Source organism: Coregonus lavaretus, assembly GCF_964263955.1.
Source record: "Coregonus lavaretus genome assembly, contig: HAP1_SCAFFOLD_680, whole genome shotgun sequence".
NCBI lineage: Eukaryota > Metazoa > Chordata > Actinopteri > Salmoniformes > Salmonidae > Coregonus > Coregonus lavaretus.
In genome coordinates, this window is record NW_028164815.1 from 231,441 (window position 1) to 254,916 (window position 23,476).

Below are 23,476 nucleotides of genomic sequence, written 5' to 3' on the forward strand. Positions count from 1 at the left end.
ACACACGAATTCAGTTTAAGTTCCTCACAGTACATATAGTTGAGTGCCACGTCAACCAAATTGCCCGACTATCTGAACTTGTATTTTTATTTTTATTTTTTGATTCTCCTCAAGGAGACTCCCAGTCGTTTAAACCATTCAACTGGCGTCTAGTCGGGAGAACCTTTTCTGGACTTGGATTCTCACGGAATTAACTCAACCCGACTATCTGAATCTTTTTATCAAGTCACCAGATCCTTCTCTTGTGGATCAAATAAAATAGTCCATCGCTTGTGGACCAAAAACTGTAATAGGCTTCTCACTAGAAAGCCACAATTCAACAGGAAATAAAAGTCGGTCCTTCTCTTGTGAACCACTGTAACTAGACTCCTCTCTAGAGAGTCACATTTCAACAGTAAAAACCTAAAGAATTCAGATATCTTTACATATGTGCCTTTGAGTCATAATAGATATGTTATAAATTTCACAGTAATCCATACTCACGCCCAGTACTACTGATCAAAATTTGGGTTTATCCTACAATACAATATGCAGATTTTGTTTTAACAGGTTCTGCTTACCTTTGTATTGACGGCCGTCTAGATCAGTTTCCTGAGGCGAGCTGGATTCCCGGCTGCTCCTGCGGACAGGTCACCCGTCCTTTCAGATCCGTCTCTTACTTGTCTCCTGTCTCTATCAACTTTTATGGACCGAATTCAGAGTTAGAAAACCACCCTCTGCTACCAAGTTTGTTGATAATCACAAGTTTACTGGAGAACGGAGACCAAGTAGAGACTTTCGGACAAGGTGGATGATTGTATAATATAAGGCAGTTTATTCAGAGGTAAAGATATCTGAAAATAGCGTGCACGGGCCCGTTCGTCAACCTCGTAGGGAGATATCTGAGAGCGCGCCCCTAAACATTGTGTGCTGACATTTTATACAATAAAATAAAGTAGGTTGATTCTAGTAGTTCTGATCTCCCCATTGGTCCTGATGAGTTGGTCGAGGTCATATCCATTTCATTGGCTCTGAGTCGGGTTCTCTGTCTTCAGCCTAAGAGAAGGGGTTTTTTGTGTGTGTGTGCTTAACAATGATGATGTGTGTGTATGTGTGTGTATGTGTGTGTATGTGTGTGTGTGTGTGTATGTGTGTAAGTGTGTGTGTATGTGTGTGTGTATGTGTGTGTGTGTGTATGTGTGTGTGTGTATGTGTGTGTATGTGTGTGTGTGTATGTGTGTGTGTGTATGTGTGTGTGTGTGGGGGGGGTGTGTGTATGTCCTCAGGGCAATAACTCGTGAGTTTGGGAGGACTTGAGAGACCTATGGCATGGGTGTTGCCCATGGCCACCTGCTGATAAGGCCGACAAGATAGAAGTCTTTGTGCATTGTATTAAGTCCCAAGGCCCCAACACAAGATGGGTTATGCACAAGATTTTAGTCAGACCAAGCTTTAACATAATATATTTACCACGACAGTTACAATAGGTACCCTAATTAGCGAGCTCGGTGAAAGTTGTTAACATACATCTTTATATTGTCCACATTGTAACAAAACCTGTAGTTGCGTAACAGCACTTTGTGTAACTTTACCACAGTTTTATATCGACAAATTACGGCGCCAAGGACAACATACCTTGCTAGTTGAAGGTCAGGCAAAAGAGAACAATAAGAGGGTACATAAATACAGATAACCCGCGATGGACCAAACCAAAATATACACAACTTTTACAATTAGGTGTATTTGCAATATAGATACATAAAAATGTTTGTACACCAAAAAATAACATTAGCTATGGAGCTGTAATTAAATAAAGAAACCACATTGAATTACTATTATTATTAACTTTTTAACATCCCCTCTTGACCTGGCCTACTTGAACTGTCCTTGTGTGCAATTTGGTGCATAATCTAGGGGAACAACATCACACTACTACACATATAATTCAAGTCATACCTTTATTGTCATTCATGCTCTTATTTTTAACCTAGTAGTTTTGCAAAAGTGTAACCTGCGTCAATTCTAGGAAATATTGGAATAACGTGCTTAAGAGGAGCCCTGACACGCACAACAGGATAACACAACTACCACATTTTCAATTGACAATCATTGATTTAAATGGATGTGGTCAATAGATTTGTATAGGCATATCTACTAATTTAATTTAACTTGTAAACCAAGGTTGGATTAGTAGGGCTATGCAACATGCACCTGGATAACCGCGTCATGAATCGGAACGGGCTCCAACGTCCTCATATACACATTATGACAAAATAAAGATCTTAATATTTCACGAAATAAAGACATAGAAGAAAACAGGTTCTAGAAACTCAATTTCTCCATGGCAATAGAATGTAAACATGTAAATTGCGCCAAACATATCCAAATATCGCCTACAACTCAATTCTCAGCGCAGCATATTGGACGACTCCACAGGCATTGATCATTCGCGACTTTAAATCATTCCTGTTATCTCTAAAGCATCCCGTATATTTATAGCGCTGCATTTCGTCCCCCTCTGACCATGGATAGGGTTGGGAGCATTCCTGAGTTCACTTATGGTCCCACTAAGGTAATCTTAGGAGATATTCCTTTTGGCATACTGTAAATGCCTGTGCATAATGTACCTAATAAAGCATAATTATTTTAATTATCTTCAAAGGAATTCTGTAGAAGCAGCCTTTATTTGCAGACTCTGCAGGCCTGCTGGGAGGAAGCATATTATAATAAACAGGTAAGATTCATCCCACAAAAACAGTAACCACAGAAAAAAAGAGATAGATTTAATCCCAAAACAAGAGTTTTATTTCAAGACAGTTTAGAGAAGATGGTCATAAGAGTTTTTAATATCACTTGCAAATTGTGAGACATGAGCAGTTGTGAAATGTTGCGGGAGGCCTTTCTGAAAGCACATTATATGGTCTTTAGTGGCACGGTCTCACACCTTACCTCATCTTGCAGAAGAAGTTCATGGTCCACTATCTGCTGCTCCAGAGTCGAGGCCAGGTCTCGCCCCATGTCACCATGGAGCACATGAGCGACTGGCTGGTGTCTCAGGGCAAAAAATCCCTTAGGGAGAGGTGAGTACCACGTCAGCTCTCACCTTCACTGCCATTCTCTGTCACCAGCAGCACTCCAGGAGGTGTGGATAAAATAAACAACAGATAAATAGGAAGCCAAGAAAGTTGAAATGCTTTGTGTTTTATTTGAAGGGTGTGGAAGGAAACCCTGGAGGAGGGGAACGAACTCGCTCGGCTGGTAAGAGAATGAGAGTTAGAGACTTAGACTATCAGTCAGTGAGCTCCTTTCTCGCCTTTCAACAACTAGTCAGTACAGCAGAATATATCTGTTGTGAAATTACACTAATGGGACTTCCTGTTTCTTACGGCAGACCTGGGAAGTAAACACCTGCCTAAAAATGATTGACATGGAGCACAAGGCTGTCTGCAAGCTTCGCCGCTCTATGCACACCACCTCTCCAGCTGGCGCTGACATGTGAGTTCCATGTACTGCCCTGCATACAGCTTGCTCCATTCATCTACACATCTGGAGCTATGCAGAAAATAACTAGGGCAGTTTTCTCTGTGTGAACATTGCACATCGTTTAGCTTTCTCTGCTGCTTTTTGTTGATTTCAGCGACCCCAAGGTCCACATCATCGTGGAGAGAGCTGTGAGGAGCATTCTGGACAAGCTGTCCAATAAGCCCTGTAGCAACCTGCTCAGCCCATCCCAGGTGGTGGTGGAGCTGGTGCCCAGGATCCTCCTGGCCCTGTGGCTTCAGCCAGAGGAAGGCCATTCAGATCACCCCATCCTCCTAAGCGGGATGGCTGTGAGTATGGTGGTGGCCGTAGGGGAGAAGCTCTCCAACACGTTGAAGGCCTCTTCTCCTCACACCCCTTTCTCCCGGGCTGCTGCTTTTGACTCTGTGAGGTCGATCCTCGGGAGAATCAGCCAGTCCTTCTCCCTGGATGACCTCAAGACCCCTTTTTTTATGAGCTCTGTCTGTGCCTTTGTGGCGGACGAGGTGAAAAGCTACTTCCAGCCTACTGCAGACACCCTGCGAGTTCCCCCTGTCCTAGTGGTGGCCTTCTCCGCCACACTACCAGCTGATATCCAAGCAGGTGAGTAGCACTCATAGAAAGCACTCTGACAGATGCCTTTTGTCATGACATCCTGGTGCCTTGTAGTAGTAGAGCCAATCAGGATTTTAATTGTCACCGCTAACACAGATGCAGACCAGGCTTCTTCCCACCTGGAGGTTGTGGAAATCCCCCATAACACAGAGGCAGACCCAATTTCTTCCCACCCGGAGGTTGTGGACATCACCCCTAACACAGAGAAAGACCCGGCTTCTGCCCACCTGGAGGTTGAGGGATTCACCCCTAACACAGAGTTTGACCCAGCTTCTCCCCACCTAGATGTTGTTGACATCACCCGTATCAGAGAGGAAGACCCGGCTTCTTCCCACATAGTGGTTTTGGACATCACCCCTAACACAGAGGCACACCTGGCTTCTTCCCACCTGGAGGTTGCTGACAAAACCCGTAGCACAGAGGCAGACCCGGTATCTTACCACCTGGAAGTTGAGGACATCACCCCTAACACAGAGGCACACCTGGCTTCTTCCCATCAGGAGCTTGTGGACATCACCCCAAACACAGAGGCAGACCCGGCTTCTTCCCACCTAGAGATTGCGGTCATCAACCCTAACAAAGAGGCACACCTGGCTTCTTCCCACCTGGAGGTTGTGAACGTCACCCCTAACACAGAGGCTGAGACGGTTTCTACCCACCTGAAGTTTGTGGACATCACCCCTAACACAGAGTCAGACCCTGCTTCTTCCCACCGTATGGTTGTTGACATCAACCATAACTCAGAGGCAGACCCAGCATCTTCCCACCTGGAGGTTGTGGACATCACCCCTAACACAGAGGCAGACCCGACTTCTTTTCACCTGGAGGTTGTGGACATCACCCCTAACAAAGAGGCACACCTTGCTTCTTCCCACCTGGAGGTTGTGGACATCACCCCTAACAAAGAGGCACACCTGGCTTATTCCCACAAGGAGGTTGTGGACATCACCCCTAACACAGAGGCTGAGACTGCTTCTACCCACCTGAAGTTTGTGGTCATCACCCCTAACACAGAGTTAGACCCGGCTTCTTCCTATCAGGAGGTTGTGGAAACTACCCCTAACACAGAGACAGACCCGGCTTCTTCCCACCTGGAGCTTGTGGACATCACCCCAAACACAGAGGCAGACCCGGCTTCTTCCCACCTAGAGATTGCGGACATCACCCCTAACACAGATGCAGACCCGGCTTCTTCCCACCTACAGGTTGTGGACATCACCCCAAACACAGAGGCAGATCCTGCTTCTTCCAGCCTGGAGCTTGTGGACCTCACCCCTAACACAGATGCATACCCTGCTTCTTCACTCTTGGAGGTTGTGGACGTCACACCTGAAGAAAAGCCTCTCTTGGTGGCCGTCTACGCCACTCTGCCATCTGACATCCAAGCAGGTGAGTAAGACTTATCGAAAGCACTCTGACAGGTGCTGTTCATCATGATAACATGTAAAGTGTTGGTCCCATGTTTCATGAGCTGAAATAAAAGATCCCATTCAACTGGCCAGTGTTTAGAACCTACGGTTTGCATTTATTTACATTCTGTCCCGCTTTTGTCCCTTTCCAGAGGATGTTGCTGTGGTCACCCTGGACGTCACCCCACACGTCACCAAGGACGTGACCCTGGATGTTCCATGCAGGGCGAGGAAAGGGGCAGTCCAGCGTTTTTTTTGCAGGCTTTGGAGGGCAGTGTGCTGCTGCGCTTGCCACAAGGAAGAGGAGGAACAATATTAATTATTCATTAGACCAGAAACAGGATTGAACCATATACCATTAAATTCTTTGCATTATAGTTGCCTTCAATTCTGATTTTCTTCTGTTTAATTCTTAATTAATTTCAGAACATTTCTCTAAACTTTGTGGAGTAGGTTGTATAAATAGGTGGGAAACATCCCAATCCCAATTTTAATGCTTTTAATAATTAACTTATTACATTTTTTTTAGATGTATTATTTGACAAAAAAGTGGAGGGCGCGACAAAAAAACTTTAATCATCATAGAAAACTCTTGCTCACTATTAAAAATGCATTGTTTTATTTAAGCAAGGTTAAAAGATTAACGTTTCGGCCTAGTCTATGACAATATGCAAGTTGTGTTTGCCCAGTTAAAGGGGGACCCAGACTCACCCTGGTTCTTGAGGGTTGCAGACACTGAATAATTATAATTTAAAATAAATGGCACTTTTCAAGTCTTGACTAAAAATCTTTAATGAATATGAATTTAAATACAATTGACTTGAGGATCAGAGCAGGCAGGCTGACTGGCTTGCCCTGAAGGCCCTCTGCCTCTACCTCTGTGTGGTTAATCTCAGCCAAGAGGTTGTATGGGTTGTCTGTCTCTCTCTGGGTGTGAATCACTATCACTATGACCTCTCGCTCCGCCTGCCCGTTGGCCTGATTAGAAGGCTTCCCCTCTCATTCCTTGTTCACAGGAGCAGGGGTGATGGCATCCGGGGTAACCTCCTCCTCTCCTGTATCTAACCCATCTTTCTGGCTGTGAGTTCGACTGAGGTCACTCATTCTCTCTCCCAGGGTGTTGGATAGTTTCTCCTCCTCTGTGTCTTGTGTATTTTCTACATTGTAGAATAATAGTGAAGACATCAAAACTATTAAATAACACATATGGCATCATATAGTAACCAAAAACGTGTTATACATATCAAAATATATTTCAGATTTGAGATTCTTCAAAGTAGCCACCCTTTGCCTTGATCACAGCTTTGTACATACAGAATAATACGAAATGTTCTGAGACCAGGTTGCGCTTTCACCTCCCCCGGTAAGAGGGGAATAAGGCAACTTCAGAGTTACATTCAAGGATACTTTATTGACACACACGGATGAAATGGACATGGAAAGGTAGTGGAATGATAGTAGTCCTGTAATGGACAGATAACAGGGGTAATGAATATGCACAATATCTGATAGCACAAGTAGAGCAACAACGCTATTAACAAAGGAAAAGCTGTATTAATGGCATAATGCTACCTGCGGAGTATTACACAACACAGTAAAACACAGAGAGGCAACTTACAATAGGCAATGGTAGTAACTATAAAGAACAACAAGTAAGAATGATATACATGTTACAAACTCACTTTGTGCACGTACACTATCCCACGGTATATCTGTGCATTCAAATTGTCATCGATAAATGCAATTGTGTTCATTGTCCGTAGCTTATGCCTGCCCATACCATAACCCCACTGCCACCATGGAGCATTCACAACGTTGACAACAGCCAACAGCTCGCCCATACGCTGCTTTACAAGTGGTCTGAAGTCGTGAGGCCAGTTAGAAGTACTGCCAAATTCTCTAAAGCCGCCTTGGCTTATGGTTGAGAAATTAACATAAAAGTATCTGTTAACAGCTCTGGTGGACATTCCTGCAGTCCGTAAGCCAATTGCACGCTGCCTCAAAACTTGAAACATCTATGCATTGTGTTGTGTGACAAAACTGCACATTTTAGAGTGGCATTTTATTGTCCTCAGCACAAGGTGCACCTGTGTAATTATCATGCTGTTTAATCAGCTTCTTGATATGCCATATTTGTCAGGTGGATGGATTATCTTGGCAAAGGAGAAATGCTCGCTTACAGGGATGTAAACAAATTTGTGCACACAATTTGAGAAAAATAAGCTTTTTGTGCAAACAAAATATTTCACGCTTTTATTTCAGCTCATGAAACATGGGACCAACATTTTACATATTGCGTTAATATTTTTGTTCAGTGTAGTTATTAGGTTGGGAGAATGGGATCCTATCTGGGCTAGCTAAAGCCAACTTCATGGTTATTAGTATGACAGAGAAAAAATAACAATACAAATTTAAACATCACAAATCTGAGGGGGCAGGTGACCCTGTGCCCCCTTTGGGCATGACGTCTCTGCTATCAACCACATCATTCTGTCTCCGTGAATATTCAAAACAGACACATTCATTCAGGTCTGGTACTGTTCCTACCATATAGATCAGGGATGGACAATTCCTGTCCTTGGGGGCCGGAGTGGTGTCACACTTTTTCCGCACACTCTAGGAGCTCAGATGCAATAATTTAATAACCTAATAACCAAAGTTTCGACAGACAAGCTGTCTTCATCAGGGTATCCTGACGTTGGTTATTAAGTTATTAAATTATTGCATCTGAGCTCCTAGAGTGTGCGGCTCTCCTTTTCTTTTTCAAGTGTTCTACTCCGATAGCCAGCACCTCGCCTAAATAGGTGTGCGTTTCTTTCGCCTCCATATTAATCTGGTACTGGTCCTACCATATAGATCAGGCATGGACAATTCCAGTCCTTGGGGGTCGGAGTGGTGTCACACTTTTTCCCCATCCCTAGCAAACACAGATGATTAAACTTATTGCATTCTAAACTGAAACCCATGAGCACTTGATTATTAGAGTCAAACGTGTTAGCTGGGGCTGGGGAACAAGTGTAACACCAATCAGGTCCCGAGGACTGGAGTTGCCCATCCCTGATATAGATGCTCTGTTTGCACACATCGAGGGATGTGGTGACAGTATAGACAAGGGAACACACATAAACAGCTTTGTCCTTTTAGAAGGTCGTCATAATCCTTACATAAATATGATGTGTATGCAAGAAATGCAGAGCCACTTCCAAAAACATATTGACAGAGTCTAGTATCTAGTAATCTTATCAATTAGTTTTCAACCCCTTTGTTATGGCAAGCCTAAATAATCTCAGGAGTAAAAATGTGCTTAACAAGTCACATAATCAGTTAGATGGACTCACTATGTGTGCAATAATAGTGATTTTCAAACGACTACATAATCTCTGTACCCCACACATACAATTATCTATAAGGTCCCTCAGTCCAGCAGTGAATTTGAAACATAGATTCAACCACAAAGACCAGGGAGGTTTTCCAATGCCTCGCAAAGTAGGGCACCTTTTGGTAGATGGGTACAATTAAAGCAGACATTGAATATTCCTTTGAGCATGGTGAAGGTATTAATTACGCTTTGGATGGTGTATTAATACACCCAGTCACTACAAAAATACAGGCGTCCTTTTCTAACTCAGCTGCCGGAGAGGAAGGAAAACTATCAGGGATTTCACCATGAGGCCAATGGTGGCTTTAAAACAGTTAGAAAGTTTAATGGCTTTGATAGGAGAAAACTGAGGATGAATCATCAACATTGTAGTTACTCCACAATACTAACCTAATTGACAGAGTATGCACTCACTAACTGTAAGTCGCTCTGGATAAGAGCGTCTGCTAAATGACTAAAATGTAAATGTAAAAGAAGGAAACCTGTACATGCATTGTGTTTGCAATAAGGCACTAAAGTAAAACTGCAAATAATGTGGCAAAGAAATTAACTTTATGTCCTGAATACAAAGTGTAATGTTTGGGGCAAATCCAACACAACACATCACTGAGTACCACTCTTCATATTTCCAAGCATGGTGGTGGCTGCATCATGTTATGGGTATGCATGTCATTGGCAAGGACTAGAGACTTTTTTAGGATAAAAAGAAACGGAATAGAGCTAAGTACAGTCAGAATCCTAGAGGAAAACCTGGTTCAGTCTGCTTTCCAACAGACACTGGGAGACAAATTCCCTCTTCAGCAGGACAATAACCTAAAACACAAGGCCAAATATTCACTGGAGTTGCTTACCAAGATGACATTGAAGTCTCCTGAGTGGCGCAGTGGTCTAAGGCACTGCATCGCAGTGCTAGCTGTGCCACTAGAGATCCTGGTTCGAATCCAGGCTCTGTCGCAGCCGGCCGTGACCGGGAGACCCATGGGGCGGCGCGCAATTGGCCCAGCGTCGTCCAGGGTAGGGGAGGGAATGGCCGGCAGGGATGTAGCTCAGTTGATAGAGCATGGCGTTTGCAACGCCAGGGTTGTGGGTTCTATTCCCACAGGGGGTATGAAAAAATAAATAATGTAAGTCGCTCTGGATAAGAGCGTCTGTAAAATAAAAAAATTGAATGTTCCTGAGTGGCTTAGTTACAGTTTTGACTTAATTCGGCTTGAAAACCTATGGCAAAAAAAAAAAAATGTCTGTCTATTTAATGTATATTGCATATATTTTACAATCCAGTTGTGCAAAGCTCTTGGAGACTTACCCAGAAAGACACAGCTTTAATCGACTCAGGGGTGTGAATACTTATATAAATGAGATATTTCTGTATTTCATTTCCAATACATTTGCAAAAATTTCAAAAACGTGTTTTCACTTTGTCATTATGGGGTATTGTATGTAGCTGCGTGAGAGAAAATATTATAATTGAATCCATTTTGAATTCAGGCTGTAAGAAAACAACATGTGGAATAAGTTAAGGGGTATGAATACTTCCTGAATGCACTGTATATCTGCAAGAAAATGATAAATATGTGAATGTTTGAAAGGGGGTCATATAAACATTGCCTTATTTATATTTTTACAGACAATATTAAGTGAATTCTGTCTGAAATAGTCATGCTATAATGGGCATAGTTTCTCAGACCAAATTTCCATTCTGGCTGAAACAAAGCAATCTGATCATGCTCCAGTCAAATACAGCTATAGGGAATGCCTATACATTGTCCAATCTCCTTCCACACATTGATTTCATTCTTCGCATCTTTATTCAGAAACAAACAAACTTGAAATTAAGTGCTGTTTCAGTGTCTTGTTGCAGGTTGTGCAATGTTCAAAAGTGTGTGTGATATTAGCATTAACTTGTGTGTGTGGTGTCAAGTGTGGATGGTCCTATGTATGCAAATAGCCGAGATTGGATATTTCAGCACCATGGACAGCAGCGACATTGGGATAGCGAGATCTGTAATTCAGCAACACATGACACTGGATAGCGGCTGTCTCAGGTGAACTTGGCATTGGGAAAATCCCATCTAATAGGAAACGAGGCATAGGAGGCAAAAAGACTGAAGGAGATGACTCCCACAGGAACTCTATGCTTAACTGTTCTGCCACATTCATTTCAAATGTTACATTTTTCGATTTGTAAATAAAAGGGAACACATCTGCAAATAATGTAAATTGACTTTTCTAACTACACTGTACAGCTTTAGTGTGTCTGTGTGTCATAGGTAAAACTGCAAGCAATTCGCTTCTCAAATCCTTCTCAAATGTCTGTTTAATGTGAGAAACTAAATTAAAAACAACCGTTAGACTAATACAATGCGTACTGTCACAAATTATTACTATTCCCAACAAGACAACGAAGTGATGGTCTTTACCCACCATGGAGACTTATAAAGGCTACTTCCCCCCCACCAAAAGTTCCCACGCAGAGCGATGTTGTTTACTACATCATTATGCATATGTAGCGTGGTTCGTTCTGCGTTGTGTACTTTTAATTAGGACACTGCCACAACTGGAATTCTGATGGTTGGATAATTTTTATTCGACCTGCACACGAAGAGACAAAAAAATGATGTTAGCCCTTGGTGCAGCCACAGCTCTCGGGCACCTTTCTAGTTGAAGGTCAGGCAAAAGAGAACAGGTGCTGCATGCACACATTCAGTGCCTAACAACACACTATACAATACAAGTAAAATGATATACAACATAATTCTGACAAAATAAAAGACATACCTGTACACGAAGAGACAACACACAATAGGTTAGCCCTTCGTGCAGCCACAGCTCTCGGGCACCTGCGTGAGCACATAGAAACTCACTCAAACACTGCCCCAAATACTCCCGAGTTACAATAGGTACCCTAATTAGCGAGCTCGGTGAAAGTTGTTAACATACATCTTTATATTGTCCACATTGTAACAAAACCTGTAGTTGCGTAACAGCACTTTGTGTAACTTTACCACAGTTTTATATCGACAAATTACGGCGCCAAGGACAACATACCTTGCTAGTTGAAGGTCAGGCAAAAGATAACAATAAGAGGGTACATAAATACAGGTAACCCGCGATGGACCAAACCAAAATATACAAAACTTTTACAATTAGGTGTATTTACAATATAGATATATAAAACATTTTGTACACCAACAAATTACATTAGCTATGCAGCTGTAATTAAATAAAAACCACATTGAATTTTTATTATTATTATTATTATTATTATTATTATTATTATTATTATTATTATTATTATTATTAACTTATTAACATCCCCTCTTGACCTGGCCTAGTTGAACTGTCCTTGTGTGCAACTTGGTGCATAATCTAGGGGAACAACATCACACTACTACATTCACCCCTACTGTTTTACACTAGATTATAAACACAAAACAAAACACATTACCTCGAAGGTAACAAAGCAAAGAAACAAAAAAAACATTTCACACCCACAGGGCGACAGTGTAGTCCCTTAATTCTAGACCCACAAATGGTTGATCAGCTGGAAAGCTATCCCGTGAAGGATTAGGAAAAATAAGAGGTAGCTAATCCCTTATTCAACCCTATACAAAAAATGCCAAACACATTTTATGCTGATGAACTACACACAAAGTTACATGAATTGTCAAAAATATTAGACAAACCCACAAATCACTCTAAGACCCACTTAGATTACCACATACACACAACAAAAGAAAAGGTAGGCAATATCCTACCGTCACTGAGAAACCAAGAATTGTTTCATTTCCTGTGTAGACATAGTTTGGATTAGCCTATTCACTGGATTAATAAATCAACCTAGTCTAGTCTAGCACCAACCGTGCTCAAAGGTCTAACCTCAGGTTGGGGAGTACTACAGATCAGCATATCCGGAGCCAGCACACTTTCAATTTCCGACTCAACACTAGTAGTGTCAGACGACTGATCAGAATCCTGGTAGATTGTCACAGACCAGACTGACAAAGCATCTTCAACCAAGTTAACAACATCAGGCACAGCACCATCCCAGCTGAGTGGAGTTTCACTATCAGAATTCTTGTAGGCTTTGGGGATCTCAGCCCCGAAACCTGAAGGATCTGGAGAAGGTCTGTATGGAGGAGCGGGCCAAAATCCCTGCTGCAGTGTGTGCAAACCTGGTCAAGACCTACAGGAAACGTATGATCTCTGTAATTGCAAACAAAGGTTTCTGTACCAAATAATAAGTTCTGCTTTTCTGATGTATCAAATACTTATGTCATGCAATAAAACGCAAATTAATTACTTAAAAATCATACAATGTGATTTTCTGGATTTTTGTTTTACATTCCGTCTCTCACAGTTGAAGTGTACGTATGATAAAAGTTACAGACCTCTACATGCTTTGTAAGTAGGAAAACCTGCAAAATCGGCAGTGTATCAAATACTTGTTCTCCCCACTGTCCTGGATATCATTTTTATTTTAAATTTTTTGTCATTTAGCAGACGCTCTTATCCAGAGCGACTTACAGTTAGTGAGTGCATACATCATTTTTATTTTTCATACTGGCCCCCCGTGGGAATCGAACCCACAACCCTGGCGTTGCAAACGCCATGCTCTACCAACTGAGCAACATCCCTGCCGGCCATTCCCTCCCCTACCCTGGACAACTTGTGCGGCGCCCTATGGGTCTCCCGGTCGCGGCCGGCTACGACAGAGCCTGGATTCGAACCAGAATCTCTAGTGGCACAGCTAGCACTGCGATGCAGTGCCTTAGACCACTGCGCCACTCAAAGGGTGCCAGCTTTGCAACCCATCTCTGCTCGCATGCATCGTCTTGGCTTTGTAAGAATATATTTGAGTGGATTGTTGTCGGTCCACACAGTAAACTTATGCCCTCGCAGCCAATGGCTGAATTTATCATGAATGGCCCATTTCATGGCTAGAAATTCCAGCCGGTGAGCAGGATACTTGGATTGTGCATGATTAAGAGATTTACTAGCAAAAGCTATCGGCCTGGCTATGTCCTTCCCATCTTGCACTTGTGATAGTACAGCTCCCAAACCACTAGTAGATGCATCCACGGAAAGTAGAAATGGCTGAGAAAAATCTGGATGAACCAGCAGTTCCTGGTCAACTAGTGCTGATTTCAAAGCTTCAAAAGCGAGTCGACATTCGGCAGTCCAGTCTGCAGCAGTGAGCCTGCGAGGGGGACCAGGCCTCTTCCTACCCTTGCCTCTCCTAGGCTTCTTCTGACCTGTAGTTAGCTGAAACAATGGCCTAGCAACCATGGAACAATTCTCAATGTAGTGCTGATAGTATACTACCATACCAAGGAAATAACCTATTTTGATAGGAGACAGTGTGACACCATCAGCTTCCATTATCTCACTCTCAGTCACATTCAATATGGTTTGAACTTTAGCAGGGTCAGTGGCTACACCCTCCTGAGAAATGATGTGGCCCAAAAACTTTACAGACCTCCTCAGAAACTTGCACTTAGACGGAGACAGTTTAAGGTTGTGCTCCTGCAACCGCTGAAAAACCACCTCAAGTCTCTGCAGACTCTCTTCCTCCGTCTTAGCAAAAACCATCAGATCATCCAAGTAACAAAGGAGACTTAGAACGTTTTGGTCACCAAAGATGGTCAGCATCATTCTCATAAAAGTAGCCGGGCTGTTGCAGAGGCCCTGAGGTAACCGATTGTACTCGTGCAGACCTAAAGGCCGATTGTACTCGTGCAGACATCCAGGCTCTGTCGCAGCCGGCCGTGACAGGGAGACTCATGGGCGGCGCACAATTGGCCCAGCGTTGTCCAGGGTAGGGGAGGGAATGGCCGGCAGGGATGTAGCTCAGTTGATAGAGCATGGCGTTTGCAACGCCAGGGTTGTGGGTTCGTTTCCCACGGGGGGCCAGTATAAAAATAAAATTTAAAAAAATGTATTCACTAACTGTAAGTCGCTCTGGATAAGAGCGTCTGCTAAATGACTAAAATGTAAAATGTAAATGGGTGAGGAAAAGGCAGTGTATTTCTTGTCCTCTTCATGCAGTGGCACGTTGTAATACCCTGACGTCAAATCCATTGTGCTGAAGAAGGCATTACCTCCCAGCGCGGCCAGTACATCAGCCTGATGAGGCAGGGGATGAGCATCCTTTACTGTGCGGGCATTTAACCACCTGAAGTCAGTACATAGGCGCAAGTCCCCATTCTTTTTCCATACCAGCACCAATGGTGAGGCATACTCGCTGCTGGATTTTCGGACGATTTCCTTTTCCTCCATATCATCCAGTGTTTCCCAGAGTTTTTGGTAATGAGCTGGAGACAGCCTACGATAAGGTCATCGAAATGGGCGGTCATCAGTCAGCCGTATGCGAAGGCAGAACTCCTTTGCCTCGCCACAATCTAGGCTATGTCTAGAGAACACTGTGTCATACTTCCCAATTAAAGTTGACAAGTTTATCTTTCCAGAACTGTGAAACTGGACACTTCTCAACAGACAGGCCTTGAAGTCCAAGATTCCTCAGTGTACTGTTGCCATATTCAACATTGCCACCAACTGAACTCTTAGCTGTCAGACTGCCATGTGATCTGTCACATTGAGCCTTTGCCACATTCTGATGAGCTGCTTGCTGCTTGACATCATTAAAATACTCCAATGCAATGCAAGGGTACACATCCGCCACTTTAGCATTTCGTCTCAGGGTAACTGGCGATGTTGTTGGATTCACAATCTTCACAGGGAGCCATCCATCCCCCCACAGAGGCGTAACTACTCTCCCCACTAGTATGTGTCGATTCACACAGCGAGACGTGCTGGGCTCGACAACAACAGTACTGCCCACAGAGAGTTTTGTCTTTGGCGGTAGGCGGCCCCACACCAGATGCTCACGCATGGGTTGGAGCGTTACTGCTCTCTTCAACTTAATGGTGCCCACTTTATCTGGGATGGAGTCTCCTCTCCATCTCTCCAGATTTGACATCACACTGGCTAGAGGAACCTGGTGTACCCGCCACCCGCCAGTACCTGTCATTTGATTTGAACTGTCTAATCAGAGACTTCAACACATTAGTGCCCACAATGAGTTCATCAACCTGCCCATCAACAATAAGCACTGGGACTACATAACAGAAGCCATAAAGTTGAATTTTTAAGTCACACATGCCCACTGGGCTAGTTTGTTCCCACCACAACCCACCAGGATGATGTCTGAAGGAGCTAAAAAGTTCCCCTCTACCACTCCTGCCTCCCTCAACCGAGGTACAATATCTGCGCGCAGAGTAGTAGCCATGGACCCACTATCTAATATCCCCTTCAGCTCAACTTTATCCTGTACTAGCACAGTGGTGTAAAACAAACTGTCATTCTGATTGTGTTCTGAAAAATGACTGTGTTGTTCTTGGGTACTGACTCACAAAAGTAAGAATAAACAGATTGGATATCATCATCAGTGGAGGAAAAATAAGAATGCCCCAAATTGCCCTCCTCAGAACGGAGGCTTCCTAGTTTTCCTGAGACCTGCCAGTCTGTCCACATCCAGGGTTCTGTCGCTGCCCAGCCTCACTACAGTCAAAGCTCATGTGGCCCGGAGAAAAGCACTTGACGCACAGCTGGTGCATCTGACAGTGAGCTTTGGTCCAGTGATTAGTGCTTCCACAGTCAGCGCACTCATGCTGATGTTTGTGGAACTGTTTACGGTGCCCTCTACATTTAACATGTTTAAGTCATTTAGCAGACGCTCTTATCCAGAGCGACTTACAGTTAGTGCAAACGTTACTTTTTTTTTTTTCATACCCCCCGTGGGAATCGAACCCACAACCCTGGCGTTGCAAACACCATGCTCTACGAACTGAGCCGGCCATTCCCTCCACTACCCTAGGCGACGCTGGTCCAATTGTGCGCCGCCCCATGGGTCTCCCGGTCACGGCCGGCTACGACAGAGCCTGGATTCGAACCAGGATCTCTAGTGGCACAGCTAGCACTGCGATGTAGTGCCTTAGACCACTGCGCCACTCACAGACTGAGTATTGCTGAGTATTGCTGACCAGAGCCTAGGGTAGTGACCACCAGAGCCTAGGGTAGTGACCCTTAGACCACTGCGCCACTCACAGACTGAGTATTGCTGACCAGAGCCTTCTCTAACAAAGTCAAAACGTCCTTTAATGTCCCACCCTCAGATACAGATGGTGCCTGGTCTGGTTCACGGCCACATTGAGAAAAAGATGACACATTAGGTATTTTCACAGGACCCACTCCCTCCTGAGGGCAGTCAAAAACAGCAGCAACCTGCTGTGAAAGTTGTGTTCTACATGCTTTACGTTCCCTTAACAGTTCATCCAACCGATCCTGTACCTCACTGGCTGTCCAGTCACGAATGGGTTTGCTCTTGAACACTTGGGCCAACTCTTTATCAGGACAGTTGCGTACAAACATGACTGCCAACTCTGAGCACTGATTGGGTAAGGTCCTGCCCTCACTCACAAGGTACTGTTCGGCTGCCTCTGCAGCTTTGTTAAGCCTAATCCAGAAATCTATTGGACCCTCATTAGCATATGGTTTGATTGAATAGAAATCAGCTAATGGCATACCTGAGCAGACAGTATCCCCAAAGTGTTGCTTGAAAACACTGAACACCGCCTTAACATCTGTGACAACAAGGTTGTTACGCTTCCAGACTTTGGTCACATCCCGTGCCCTCCCCATGAGCCTAGACATCACCTCCCCAACATTCCCAGACCCAGTGTAACCCCTCTTCTCTAGGTAGACTTCCATTAACTCCTCCCACTCCAGGACAGAGTACTTATCTGAGCCATCACCCCTAAAAAGAGGTGGAGCACTAACATCTGACTTCACAACCAGATTCAGCTTGGACGCATCAATAAAGGTTGACCCACACTGCTCAGGCAGGGGAAACTGCTGGGGTTGGTGAGGGGGACGGGCAGGAGAAAGACTTGAAACCCCAGGCTGCAGTAAACTCGCTCTGATAGATTCTCCTATCTCTGAACCAATCTGCTTAATAAGGTCACTAAGCTGACTCGGAGGCGTCCCATTATCACCGAGTACTGTGGATGATGGTACATCAAAAGACAGAGGTGGGATACCCTGGTCAGGTGGAACAAACAGCCTACCCCTCCCAGTGCTTGCAAACTCAGGACTAGCAAACGCTCTACTCCCAGGAGCTGACTGTACAATTGGTGTAAATGGAAGGACACCCCTCCCTCTACCCACACTAAAATCCTCAGCATAACACGTCTTATGGATTTGAGAATCTTCCATGGCTCAACAGAGCACTAAAATACAATGTAATTTAGTGCATTCAAATACCCCAAAAAATAAATGCAATAAACAAATTCATCCAAAACATACAAATAAGCACGAATACCTGTATCTAATGAATATGCTACATTCACTTTCACTGTTTACAGTATATATTCACTTACAGTAAGCCATCAACAAATTCACATGCGCAGGTCGTGCACCTCATCCACATGCACAGCTCCGGCGGTCGGCTTGAGCTGACCAGTCGGCAGGTCACGTAATTAGGACACTGCCACAACTGGAATTCTGATGGTTGGATAATTTTTATTCGACCTGCACACGAAGAGACAACACACAATATGTTAGCTCTTGGTGCAGCCACAGCTCTCGGGCACCTTGCTAGTTGAAGGTCAGGCAAAAGAGAACAGGTGCTGCATGCACACATTCAGTGCCTAACAACACACTATACAATACAAGTAAAATGATATACAACATAATTCTGACAAAATAAATGACATACCTGTACAAGAAGAGACAACACACAATAGCTTAGCCCTTGGTGCAGCCACAGCTCTCGGGCACCTGCGTGAGCACATAGAAACTCACTGTCTAATCAGAGACTTCAACACATTAGTTCCCACAATGAGTTCATCAACCTGCCCATCAACAATAAGCACTGGGACTACATAACAGAAGCCATAAAGTTGAATTTTTAAGTCACACATGCCCCCTGGGCTAGTTTGTTCCCACCACAACCCACCAGGATGATGTCTGAAGGAGCTAGAAAGTTCCCCTCTACCACTCCTGCCTCCCTCAACCGAGGTACAATATCTGCGCGCAGAGTAGTAGCCATGGACCCACTATCTAACATCCCCTTCAGCTCAACTTCATCCTGTACTAGCACAGTGGTGTAAAACAAACTGTCATTCTGATTGTGTTCTGAAAAATGACTGTGTTGTTCTTGGGTACTGACTCACAAAAGTAAGAATAAACAGATTGGATATCATCATCAGTGGAGGAAAAATAAGAATGCCCCACATTGCCCTCCTCAGAACGGAGGCTTCCTAGTTTTCCTGAGACCTGCCAGTCTGTCCACATCCAGGGCTCTGTCGCTGCCCAGCCTCACTACAGTCAAAGCTCATGTGGCCCGGAGAAAAGCACTTGACGCACAGCTGGTGCATCTGACAGTGAGCTTTGGTCCAGTGATTAGTGCTTCCACAGTCAGCGCACTCATGCTGACGTTTGTGGAACTGTTTACGGGGCCCTCTACATTTAACATGTTTAAGTCATTTAGCAGACGCTCTTATCCAGAGCGACTTACAGTTAGTGCATACGTTACTTTATTTTTTTCATACCCCCCGTGGGAATCGAACCCACAACCCTGGCGTTGCAAACACCATGCTCTACGAACTGAGCCGGCCATTCCCTCCACTACCCTAGGCGACGCTGGTCCAATTGTGCGCCGCCCCATGGGTCTCCCGGTCGCGGCCGGCTACGACAGAGCCTGGATTCAAACCAGGATCTCCAGTCCCCCAGGACTGTGTTGTGTTACCTGCTTGACAATAGTATTGATGTCCCCCAGGAGAGCAGCAGCAGGTTGCACGTTGTTCCCATCTCCTCAGCACACAGATCAACCTTGACATTGACCTTGACATAAATAACGTATGTGGAACGTTACTACAACATACCAGCAACGACACGACAGGAAGAGCGCCGTGCGTGACACATGTAACAGCAGCTGGAGGAGTGGCCAAACCTCAAGCTAAACTCAACAGAAATAACCAGGCACCACCACATAATGCTAAGGCTGACACACACACGTTCCCTTTTATAAACCGGGTGACTCGAGCCCTGAATGCTGATTGGCTGAAAGCTGTGGTATATCTGACCGTATAACATGGGTCACGTTGAGGGAGGAGGTCAGAGACCTGGCCGTGTGGTGCCAGGATAACAACCTCTCCCTCAACGTGACCAAGACAAAGGAGATGATTGTGGACTACAGGAAAAAAAAGAGGACTGAGCACGCCCCCATTCTCATCGACGGGGCTGTAGTGGAACAGGTTGAGAGCTTCAAGTTCCTTGGTGTCTACATCACCAACGAACTATCATGGTCCAAACACACCAAGACAGTCATGAAGAGGGCACGACAAAGCCTATTCCCCCTCAGGAGATTGAAAAGATTTGGCATGGGTCCTCAGATCCTCAAAAAATTATACAGCTGCACCATCGAGAGCATCCTGACTGGTTGCATCACCGCCTGGTATGGCAACTGCTTGGCCTCCGACCGCAAGGCACTACAGAGGGTAGTGCGTACGGCCCAGTACATCACTGGGGCCAAGTTTCCTGCCATCCAGGACCTCTATACCAGGCGGTGTCAGAGGAAGGCCCTCAAAATTGTCAAAGACTCCAGCCTCCCTAGTCATAGACTGTTCTCTCTGCTACCGCACGGCAAGCGGTACCGGAGTGCCAAGTCTAGGTCCAAAAGACTTCTCAACAGCTTCTACCGCCAAGCCTTAAGACTCCTGAACAGCTAATCATGGCTACCTGGACTATTTGCACTGCCCCCCCACCCCATCCTTTTACGCTGCTGCTACTCTGTTAATTATTTATGCATAGTCACTTTAACTCTACCCACATGTACATATTACTTCAACTACCTCAACTAGCCGGTGCCCCCGCACATTGACTCTGCACCGGTACCCCCCTGTATATATAGCCTCCCTACTGTTATTCTATTTTACTTCTGCTCTTTTTTTCTCAACACTTTTTTTGTTGTTGTTTTATTTTTACTTTTTTGTTAAAAATAAATGCACTGTTGGTTAAGGGCTGTAAGTAAGCATTTCACTGTAATGTCTGCACCTGTTGTATTTCGGCGCATGTGGCCAATCAAATTTGATTTGATTTGATTTGAAATGTATTTTGACTGTTCGAATTACGTTGGTAACCAGTTTATAATAGCAATAAGGCACCTCTGGGGTTTGTGGTACAGGGCCAATATACCACAGCTAAGGGCTGTATCGAGGCACTCCGCGTTGCATCGTGCTTAAGAACAGCCCCTAGACGTGGTATATTGGCCATATACCACACCCCCTCGGGCCTTATTGCTTAAATATAGATGTACTGTACAGCACTAAGACAGCCATGACATTATTTGGAGAGACCACAAAGACTTATAGAGAAGCTATATAATTGATAGACTAAATCCAATAGACTGAGTCAAATACCTTTATACCTGGTTACAATGAACTGTAGTTCACTATGAAATGACCTGTGACTAGGGTTGCAAAATTACAGTTACTTTCCCAAAATTCCCAGAAATCCCTGTTGGAAGATTCCAGAAATCAGAACGGAATTAGCAGAAAATCTGGAATCCGAAAAAAAGAAGGAAAAAAAAGAAACCCTACTGGTGACCTTTGACCTAGCTGGATGACCTTTACTTGGGTGTCAAACCTGGGGGGAAGGCCAAAGTGCAGGATCCAGTTGAGTCTGGCACCAAGTAGGACCACAACATCAGACTGGAGCAGAGCTCTGCAGTCCCCACCAAGACCATAGAACCAGTAGGATAGGAAGAGGAGGAGGAGGATAGGAAGAGAGGAGGAGGAGGATAGGAAGAGAGGAGGAGGAGGATAGGAAGAGAGGAGGAGGAGGAGGAGGAAGAGAGGAGGAGGAGGATAGGAAGAGAGGAGGAGGAGGATAGGAAGAGAGGAGGAGGAGAGCAGGGACAAAACAAAATGTAATGAAAAGAGGCTAGTTATAGGAGTGTGTAGTTGTTTGATTGACACCAGTTTACATTGACATGACCTGGCCAGGAGAGACTAGTTATAGATAGGGATTTCAGGAGTTTCCTGGTCCGTTCAAATGGTCAGGGAAATTCTTGGTCCTACTTATACAGTCAATGGTCTGTACATGAATATGATGCCAGCTGAGAGAAGGAGAGGCTGACCTGGAGCGGGAGGCAGCAACACAGTTGGGGTGATCGTCAGGCAGCACCCCTTTACCCATGGGGGTGGGCAGGAAGGGCAGGTCACACCCCTCCACCAGCTCCTTCAGAGCCCCCTCTGCTCTTCAATGGGCTGCACCTGCAGAGGGACACAGACAGAGGGCACTGCCACACGGATTTCAACAGACTGGCCTTCACAACTGGGATGCATTCAGCTGAGCAAAACGTTGTGCAACGTTCAGATAGAAATACAGCATGTAGAACGAACGTGCCTCTCGGACAGGTAGAATGAGAAATCATGTCAACAACATTTGTCGACTGAACGTGGCCCAGTTTTCAACTGAACCGTGGTACAGTGCTATATGTGTTACAGTGCGTCTCAGCTGGCTATTGATCTCTCTTGGACAGACGCACGTAACATAACTGGAAGTAGCGTCTGTCAACAGACTGGGATGTGACAACTTTGTTCCGGTACGCTGATTTTTCACCACTAATCATTTGGACAAATCCCGATTTCGCAGGTGCTCGCATCTTTTCAATTTCAGAACGGGAGGGGACATTTGGCCCATAAACTTGCCTGAAACTTGCAGAGAGTTTCCGTTTAGGGGGGTGGAGAGTTCGCAAGTGGCGTTAGTATCTTTCTCTTAACATCTCCCCAGACCTTAACCAAGTATCTGACGCAATTATGCAAGATTTTAGTTCTGTTTCCCCCAGATTATCTGGCTATTAAAAAAGCAATGCCTACATTTGCCAATGATGAGTAAAGGCCGTTTGGCTCCTTTCAGGACCGCCAGTGCTTCTGTGATCGCCATATGGTCAGCCATACTCACAGGAGGAGGTGGACTACAGGGCACCTCTCTGACAAAGGAAATAATAAATAATAGGTCAAACATTAAACATGTTACCTAGCAACTGTATTGCATATGTAAATACATCATGAAGGTCTATCGAGGCTTATTGCTATTCTCTGATGAGAATATTTTGATATAGTGCTATATTTTCTAAGTAATTTAATTTCTGGTTCACTTCAGACGTTAAAAGGTATAACAAAATAAAATAAAAATGACTACGGTGATGTGAATTCAGAGGTATACATATTCAACAGTAACGCATTAGTATACATTTTAAATGGATGAAAGACAGTGATGGCCACTAACCTGGCTCTGCTCCTGTCCAATTTAGCATTGACCATGTCCCCAGATATGTCTACGTATACAGCACCTGGACGTCCATACATGCTAGTGCGTGCTGCCTTAGACAGACCAAACACCCTTCCATTCAGATCAATTAAGGCTGTGCTGTGCTCTTATGAAGCAGTTAAGGTACCTTGCTAAGCTGGAAAATTAGAGGTCAGAAAACAGACAATTGCAGGTGATACCA

The 23,476-nt window shown here is 44.5% G+C and overlaps 1 protein-coding gene and 1 long non-coding RNA gene across 2 annotated transcripts; both read left to right on the forward strand.

Moving 5' to 3' along the window:
- Nucleotides 1-3,202: 3,202 nt before the first annotated feature.
- On the forward strand, nt 3,203-3,658 carry LOC311116593. Its single transcript, XR_014611448.1, has 3 exons — nt 3,203-3,237; nt 3,371-3,474; nt 3,617-3,658. It is a non-coding gene; the product is annotated as an uncharacterized lncRNA (long non-coding RNA).
- A 1,116-nt stretch (nt 3,659-4,774) lies between these two features.
- Nucleotides 4,775-5,910, forward strand: LOC311116595 (uncharacterized protein). The gene is made up of 2 exons (XM_084191663.1): nt 4,775-5,502; nt 5,675-5,910. The coding sequence occupies exons 1-2, from the start codon at nt 4,830-4,832 to the stop codon at nt 5,839-5,841; spliced, it is 840 nt and encodes a 279-aa protein (XP_084047789.1). The 5' UTR covers nt 4,775-4,829; the 3' UTR covers nt 5,842-5,910.
- The last annotated feature ends 17,566 nt before the right edge of the window (nt 5,911-23,476 follow it).

What these genes read in the sequence shown, in the direction of transcription:
- LOC311116595 (XM_084191663.1), top strand. Translation starts at nt 4,830, where the DNA reads ATGGTTGTTGACATCAACCATAACTCAGAGGCAGACCCAGCATCTTCC. An exon ending in GCCATCTGACATCCAAGCAG is followed by an intron (nt 5,503 to 5,674) that starts GTGAGTAAGACT and finishes GTCCCTTTCCAG; the next exon opens with AGGATGTTGCTGTGGTCACC.